At 47.5% G+C, this 8,395-nt stretch overlaps 3 protein-coding genes across 3 annotated transcripts; all 3 read right to left on the reverse strand.

The window, feature by feature from the left end:
- Positions 1-273: 273 nt before the first annotated feature.
- On the reverse strand, positions 274-2,167 carry DEU56DRAFT_760841 (uncharacterized protein; the record flags this gene model as incomplete). Its single annotated transcript, XM_041350474.1, has 5 exons — positions 274-1,035; positions 1,096-1,224; positions 1,279-1,542; positions 1,600-1,962; positions 2,024-2,167. 5 exons carry the CDS (start codon positions 2,165-2,167, stop codon positions 274-276), a joined length of 1,662 nt encoding a protein of 553 aa, XP_041202691.1.
- A 911-nt stretch (positions 2,168-3,078) lies between these two features.
- On the reverse strand, positions 3,079-3,594 carry DEU56DRAFT_918390 (uncharacterized protein; the record flags this gene model as incomplete). The annotated part of the gene is made up of 4 exons (XM_041358110.1): positions 3,079-3,196; positions 3,257-3,422; positions 3,476-3,527; positions 3,586-3,594. 4 exons carry the CDS (start codon positions 3,592-3,594, stop codon positions 3,079-3,081), a joined length of 345 nt encoding a protein of 114 aa, XP_041202692.1.
- A 606-nt stretch (positions 3,595-4,200) lies between these two features.
- Positions 4,201-8,346, reverse strand: DEU56DRAFT_928435 (uncharacterized protein; the record flags this gene model as incomplete). The annotated part of the gene is made up of 15 exons (XM_041358640.1): positions 4,201-4,333; positions 4,502-5,395; positions 5,511-5,812; positions 5,872-6,228; positions 6,287-6,484; positions 6,541-6,669; positions 6,696-6,719; positions 6,766-6,862; positions 6,919-7,079; positions 7,143-7,350; positions 7,417-7,429; positions 7,504-7,617; positions 7,764-7,848; positions 7,922-8,140; positions 8,201-8,346. Coding segments are annotated over 15 exons (3,080 nt in total), but the record flags the coding sequence as incomplete, so codon positions are not given.
- Between the last annotated feature and the right edge of the window lie 49 nt (positions 8,347-8,395).

Raw genomic sequence — 8,395 nt, forward strand, 5'->3', positions numbered from 1 at the left:
ACAATCGTGGCTTCAATTAGGGTTTCAACCAAATCAGAAATATTGACCGTCGGCTGCAACTGTCCAAGCTGATTTTGCGGTACCTTGAAATCTAGATCCCAAGGCTTATCCGAATAATCTAACTGGGTCTCAAGAACGTTGGAACGCAAACAGGCACATTTCAATTCAATCCAAATATCATTGAGAGCAAGTAAATACAATTGTAACTAGCACCCATCCTCAACAAAACATATCAAATAATACGGTAATAGCGATCTGTAGGTGGCGGTCGTACTACTTTTTCCGGGATCGCTTTGGTCGGCTGGCCTGCTCGCCTGCTGGCCCACTAGACACAGGCGCCAGCATCCCCGCCTGCCTTCCTTGGCCCCGACGGCCAGAGGATGGAGCTGCTGCCACCACTGGTAGAATCTCCACGCCATTGGGTAATACTTCAGCAGCTGCGGGAGGAAATTCATGGACCGCAGTGACTGCAACAGCAGCTGCACCCTGGACCACACCTGCAGATGCCACAGTTGGGGTCGGTTGAGCAGGCAGGAGGATTGTAGGATTGGGATCTGGGGCGGTGGTAGTTTTTGCAGGGCCAAGCACTGGGATGGCCGGTGCAGCAGGAACAATGACCGGTACTGCAGGTCCAGGAGTAAGGGCTGACGCAGATGCTGCCGGAATGACTATGGGTGAAATGGGGGTGACTGGTCTAGGAATATCGGAGGTGTTGTCAGTAGTCGTTCCAGGAATGTTGTCGGTAGTCGGTCCAGGAAAGTCAGATTCCTTGCACCCTGCATTTGCGATGGCCAAACACATCAGATCAGAGGTAAAATCTTCACCTTCAGCGTCAGACGTCGCAACATTGGAAGTCGAAGATGATTGCCACACGTAGGCGTCGATCTTTTTGCGGATCAAGCAAATGCGAGGTTGATCCCAAAGGGAGACCCACAGCTGCTTGTAGGCCGTAAACATGGCAGCATATGGTAGCCGAGACTTTGCGCCAACTCCAGCTTTTGCGAATGAAGTATCAGGAGAAAGGATGAATATCAACTAAAGAATAATAGTTAGATGCTGGTTCAGACGATCAATCATAGCAGAAATAGAACTCACTGCGACCCAACCCCATGCAAGAAGACCGGGAGTACAGGACGTTGTGCCCCATTTTCGAGCATTGCACTTAGCACGCGGCCACCCAGAAATGTCCAGTGAATTCTTTCCGAACATCACGATCCTAATTGCCTATGTAGATCAATTAGCACAAGAATAGATTCTTCAGAGAGTGAAAAAAATTACCTTTGCGAGCGGTTCCCAATTACCAAAAACCGTGGACATCGTGGGGTCCATCTCTCGGTTTGTAAAAAGGATGGGCGGAAATTTTGACGGAGAGGAGCGAGCACCAGTGGTACCTGGTCCGAGCATCTTCTGGATTTCAGGAATGGTATCCCGCTTCATGAAACACAGGTCAAAGTAGGATGAATCCAGACCAAAAATACGCCCTGCCATCAAGCGTAGTTTGCCGATCTCACTCGAGCGCCCGCCTTGGAGATGCTGCTCTAGCTGCAATACATATCAATCAGTGCTTGGTCACACAATGAAATATATAAACTAACATACCAATGATTGAAAATGAGAGGTAGGTACGAAACGATGGAGGTGATCCGGTAGAAGTGAATACACCTCTGTCACAAGACAAAGCTCTTCGGCACTCTTGCTTGCGTAGCGACTAGCAGATATGATCATGGGCGGAGGGTTTGGCACGAGCAATCTGAGAACACGGTGCTCGGGTGGGAACATCTCAGCAATGACACCATATTTGTGAGCAAAGGTTGAGAGTTCAACGTCGTAAGCCTTCAGCTCGTCGGGAACTTGCGCACTCGAACGTCGACGTTGATTGGATGCCAAGATTTTGTTCTTCTCGCCCAGAGTCCTATTGTTATTTTTAAGTGACTGGTTTTCTAGTTGCAGACTTCGAATGATCTAACAGAAATGCACAAAATTAGAGTCACCAAATGTGAGCGAAGCAAGGCATAAACATTACCTCCATGTCTCCACCCTGCACAGAAGCCGATGACTGAGTGGTGGTTGACGAGATCCCTGCCACCGGTGCATTGTCCAAATCAGATATGTCATTGTAGTCTAACTCGGACTCCGAGTCATCATGTGCAATGGGACGTTGAGGCATCACAAGAACTGGTACAGTCAAGTACAACACAGTACGGAAAGTAATGACGGACAGACCCACCATTTATAGTCGAAAATATTTGCTGCGCAACTTGGACCGAACAACATGATGAAAGAAAACACGAGGGAAATTACATCGTGCATAGCCTTGAAATTGAAATCAGCATGCAGGTGAATGATAATATGACACGAGGCAACTTACATTTGTGGCACTATCTAGTGCTGATGGCCAAGAAGTATTGGAGAGCCGGCATGCACCATTGGGACCGATGACTGTTATTACACAACAGTCTAATAAGCGCTGTAATATTTAAAACTGAAAGATTCTGAATCAGATGTCGTGCTATTGGTTCAACATGTTTTGACCTAGAAGACTAATGATGCAGACTCACCTGCATTTGCTTGACATGATAATAAATATGCTTGGATTGTGGTCCCAATTGGTTTGAGATTAAGATTCAGAAGTTGCAATATTGAACGTTGAACTCAACCAGTGGACTTAGTGAGAAAACACGATTAAATGCTGACATAATCATGTTAACAATGCACCTTTGGTGGCAAGTAGGTATGAATGATTCAGAAGATGAAGATTAGCTTTGGTAGGACGTAATTAATATTGTAGTAGGATGATTCAGATGCACAGTCTCGAAATAAAGCCAGGCCAAGTAATGATGCTGCACGGTATAGATAGTCTTGGTATTAGTATTAATAGTCTGTAGCCGGTCCAGGTGATTCAGAAGCGACATTGAACAGAGGTAGGTTCGTGTTTTGGAATACCTGGCGATGAAGGTGCCGGTACAATATGTCAGTACAATCCTCCATACCTGGGGGCAATGCCATTCAAAATGGTGAGGAAGGGGGGTTCATTTAAATCAAAGGAAGCTCACCATGTGGTAACCAATGGTGTCGCTATCACCAAACAGCGGGCGAAGCGATGGCCCGAAGATCCCCGAGCAGTGGGAAAAGCGTCAATGCTCTGTCGATGCTGCCGAGTGCATGTGGGGTACCGGAGAAACCAGAGGGGGGATACCTGGGGTGAGGATTGTCACGCTCCTCGAATCGGTCTCGGCTGTTATGGACTTGTGCTTACTCTCTAACTTCTATGTCTTCCTCCTTCATGCCAGCTGAAGACGCACTGCGGTGGTCAGCAGCAGCATCAGCTGCTTCTCTCAACTCTGCGTCTACATCCGCATCACCTTTGCCGTCTGCGTCTGGATCTGTGTTGGGGTCGGAGTGGGGAGAAGGAAGGTGTTGTGCTGAAAGGTGTGTGTCAACTAGGGAGTGATAAAATGGAGGATGTTTCACCCACCAGATGACACCACACCCTGTCGTCTTCGTCCAGGATCTTCATCGTCAGTAGTCTAAGTCTGTAGGGTAGCGATTACAGGCGGAGAGGGAGGGTCACGGTTCCGATCTGACTCGAGACATACTAGTTTGGATTAATACAGATAGCACGAAATGATGAACAACGATGAATCGCATGGACACAAAAAAAAGAAAAAGAAACAAAAGAGCACGAAAACAACAGTTGCAGACAGCAAGATGAAGCATGGGATGAAAACATATGATTGGAGCGTGGGGTGATCCGATTCGATGATTTGCATTAGATGATAGAAAGAGATTGAGATTCGACTGGACGATAATCAATAGTGAGAGTCGCCGTAGATCCAAGACGAGGAATAACAAGACAGAGAACCAGGACGCCAGTCAAGGAAGTGCAAGCCATGTGAATGCGAAGGAAAATATCTTGCATTCATCTTTGGTGGTGGGAGGAATAGCGGGTGGAGGTGCTGGTGCGATGGCAGGGACGAAGGCGTTAGGAGGTCCAGGTGTTGGTGGGGAGCCATTGTGAGCTGGTGCTATGTCATCAACTCGAGATCTGTTCATTAAAAAATGCACGCACTGATATTTGCGCTTGACCCTGGTTTCCCCTTCTTTTGGGGGGCGCCCATGACGGGAGGGGCAAAAATGTGGGTTTGATAGGTCCTGAGCTCGCCAGGTTTGATCCAATGGACCCACTGGGATACCCCTGGACTAGTGGGCAGCCAACACGGCACGGGGAGACTGTGGCTGTTGGTCACGGGCATTGAGAGCGCTCCTTTCATCAGTGGCAGCGTCAAGGAGGAGGTCCTCGATGTCCTGTGAAGTAGCACGGACACTAGATCGGCTGCTGGATCAGGAGTGAGATTTATGAGTAGGGCGAATGCTAAGGTGATGGTTATGGTGTTGAATTTGAGGAAGTTGTTGGGGGAGGGGGTCGATATCAGGAATGCGACCGCGTGATGTAGCCCTGGAGAATGTGAGGAGATAAAAAGGTAGTATGAGAGGGACTTACGGAGAGTGGAGGCCTGTGGTCATATTCACCACGGTCATTGCGAGGTTGTTTGGAAGGTGGCTGGAGGGGTGCAATGAGATAAGATGTGTCATTGAAGCTGCCTGAGCGAGGACGGACACCACGAGTGGAGGGGGGAGAGCGGGGAGGGCTGGAGGGAGAGCACCAGAACTGAGGGATGAAGTGTAGTGATGGTGAGATTGATTGTATAAACGTGGGGGTTCTACAGTGATACTAGGATTCGCAGAGTAGGGGCTGTGATAGTGCTGGATTTGATTTGGGATGGGTGTCAAGACGAGATGGCCACCTGGATCTCTAAGGAATTCGATTGCGGCGAGATATTTGCTGAGTTCGTCGTAAGATTCGAGAACAACGCGCCTGCGTGCTTCTGCCTCGTCTCTCTGTCTATCAGCATGGGCTACACGTGCCTCTTCTTCGATGACACGACGAGCCTCGCCTGAGAGGGGAGCACCGTTGACTGTTGCAGCCTGAAATTCAGCTAGTAGACGCTCTAACTTTTCGAGGTGTTTCTTCGTGTTGCCTAGGGCTATACGAGCCTCGCCTGAGAGGGGAGCACTGTTGACGGTCACCATTCGAGCATCCAGAACATTGTGCCAATGATCAAAGGTGGCGCGAGAAACAGAGGAATAAATGTTGTGGCGAGACCTGAGTCCGAATTGGATATTTTGAGCATGCGGCGGATGACCACGGGGAACTGCGATCACAACGGGGAAGGTGAGCAGGAGTGAAGCAATTGGTGGGGTTGATGATGACTCGGACACATAAAAAGCGATGACTGAGGGAACGATGGATGAGATAAAGATGAGCGAAATGTATATGGATTCAGAGATAAGGGAGGAAGTAAGAATCCTGGACCAATCACTGGCTGCAGATGTCCTGCATTCGAAGGAACATATCAGTGTCAATAGTGTCAACGACTAGAAACTCGCCAGGTCTGCTGGCATCCTCTACTATCAAACAACCCCGAATAATCGAGTGAACTGAAAAAAACTCTGCGGAAGCCCTAGGCTTTGTCTTAACGCGCCAAAACTGAAAGTCTTTGTCCTTTTGAGGACGAACGCCGACCGGTCGATCATACGGGAGAACAAGCGTGACAGGATATTGAACATCCCCTACTGTGCATGTGAAAATCAACATTAGTTTGCCAAAGATGATGCCAGTGTCGGTCTGCAAGATGACGCAATTGTATTGCGGTGAGCCATGGAACATCGGAGTGCATCGAAGGTAGTCCGTGGACACTCGCCAGTCGACAAGTGACTCGAAATTGACTCTAAGGAATTGATGTTCCACGATCTAATTCAAAAGGACTCAGATATTATGTTATTTCGGAGCGTTGAACATCATCAACTCACCATGTCGCTCGCAACGAGTTGAATCCATCGTCCACCTGGAAACGGTATGCCGTTGGCAGCAAACGCATGGTTCAGAAAGTCGTTTAGCTTGATTCGAAATCTATCAAACACTGGATTACCCGGACTACCTGCCTCGATGAGTGTGAATGACATTGCCGCCCGCTTTGAACCGAGAGTGAAATGTTGGGCATCAGTAGGTTCCGTCGAGTCAACATCAATGTCATCTGAGTTGTCGGTCTCCTGGAGTGTAGTATCGGGTGATTCGGGTCGGTCTACGCTGATATTCTGAGTGTCGAGGTGATCCAACTTGTTGCGGATGTATTCCGCAATCAAGCTGTCATGATTGTATCGGAGGATCTTAAAAAAATTCATTGTTAGTCATATATATGCGAACTCAGATTCAGAAGTCACTCACCTGTTCAGCGAAGTTCTTGAAATTCGTGCGATCTTGATAGGCATCTTTCAATGGGCCGTGCATTTTTTTCGTTCGGCTTGGTGCTGTAGTTTCGAGAAACACCTTTCGCCTCATGTCGTCAAAGAGATGGGCCGAAAGGTGTTTCTTGGGGAAATTCCAGGACTTCTCGGACATCTCTGCCGTGTCCTCGATGTATTTCTGACCAAACAATTGATTTCAATGCAATGAATTAGAATTGAACTAAAAATACGTACATCCATCAATCCAGTGAATTTTGACAACGCTTCCCGGCCATTATTGATGGTATCTTCAGTATGAACCTCTAACGAAGCATACATATTGAACTCCGTGTAGCTTCGGATACAGCGGAGCATGAGATATGCCTCTGGATCTGTATCGCGTCAAATACATTATGTGCCGCAAATACAATAAGCTAAAACAATGTGAATGACATGTTAAAATGAATGATCTAGACTCACCTTAGAGATGTCTTCATATTTCGTTCCATCGGAAAATGATACTGAAACAACCTGATCGAAGTGATTCAGGTTTCGCCAACGCGGAATTGATTGAAAGCTGACAATATAAATTAAAACCTATTAATACATAAGTACAGCGGGAAAATGACTCACAAGGTGTCAATCTGGACAGCGGCCTGTCGACCCAAACGTTCAACCCATTTCTGCAGTTCGGGCCACGTGTGATCACTGAACAATCCCTCGTCGTTGAAGTGGAGCTTGTCGTGCGATAGAGCCCTGTGAACGTCGGTGTGCTCCAGAATGCCGAATGAACTCTGAAAACGAAACAATAATATTAGACTGAGTAAGATAAAGATAAGGATAAGAGCGAGACTCACGTCGACATCGCGGAGGCTCTGGGAACTCAAGATCTGTTCTCTTGCCTCCAATGTAGAAGATTCTCGCGCTCGAGCAAGCAATGCCTTAGTTCCTGTGCATGTGCGGAGAGGAAATACCTTGAGAGTGTTTGAAAGTTCGTCGCGAGGCACTAGACAGACGGGACAAGGAAATTTGCCCATTAAACCACGAATCAATGCCATTACAGCCCTACAACAGTGAACACATTTAGATGTCAGAGATATATAATAGTTACTGGAACTAGAATACACGTACTGTTCTTCATAATCTGCAGATAGTATTAGTACAATTGAATAGAAGGCGCGAATAACGTTGTCCCAGCATTTGATGGCGGAACCAAACCTGATAGCGGTCCCAGACATTCGAGAATCTTCAGAAACGAGGCGTGCCACACTGCGTTCTTGAAGTTGACGAAAGCAGGTTTTCCAGAATGCTGCTTGTCTTCCTTTACCTGTCCTGAGTGTTAATAATGAAATCATCAGTAGTTATAAGGAAGAGTAGAGCGAACGATAGGCAGCCAACCAACAACGCGCCCTCCACCCAAGCCTTCTCCATTGCGAATCGTAATAGGAAGATTAGCACAGCGAGCGACTACGGGTAACCTTTCGCGCGACCGAATGACGACAATTTTGCTTTGTCGGCATACAAAATGAATGCAAGAGGTTTTGCGTCTGGTGGGATTTTGGACTATATTGATATTCTGAATCAGTCAATGGTATATACTACAATGCGGACGCGATACTAATAAGAAAATGACTACCTGATACTCCCAGAACGCATTAGCGGTCCATGGTTCATGAATGAACCGAACGAACTTCTCGCCGTTGAACTTTGACAGTCTTTGCGCATCGAAGACGAAGTTGGGGCCTACTTGTGGATCTTGAAGTAAATCGGTGACCCAGTCCCACAGTGAACGATGAAATAGCGGGAATGTTTGATTAACACCACGGAAGGGCACAGTAACCTCCACCTTTGTAAACTATTACATGAGAGAAGCAAAATAAGCATAGTATATACGAAGTTAGTGAATAGTACACACAGGTGTCATCTTGAATGACGCTGCATCCCACGTGTCTCTCACATCTTTGCGATTCTTGAGGGTAAAGAGCTCCATCCTGCTGCGGTGAATGAGGTGAATGAGCCGGTCCAGCTGTTCATGAGAGAGTCCGGCGTCGTGAGCGAGTTCTGCAACCTCGAAGTCGATACGTGTGCGAAACGGCTGCCAGGGCGTAGG

This window comes from Suillus clintonianus (genome assembly GCF_016758775.1).
Source record: "Suillus clintonianus strain FC179 chromosome Unknown DEU56scaffold_131, whole genome shotgun sequence".
Lineage (NCBI taxonomy): Eukaryota > Fungi > Basidiomycota > Agaricomycetes > Boletales > Suillaceae > Suillus > Suillus clintonianus.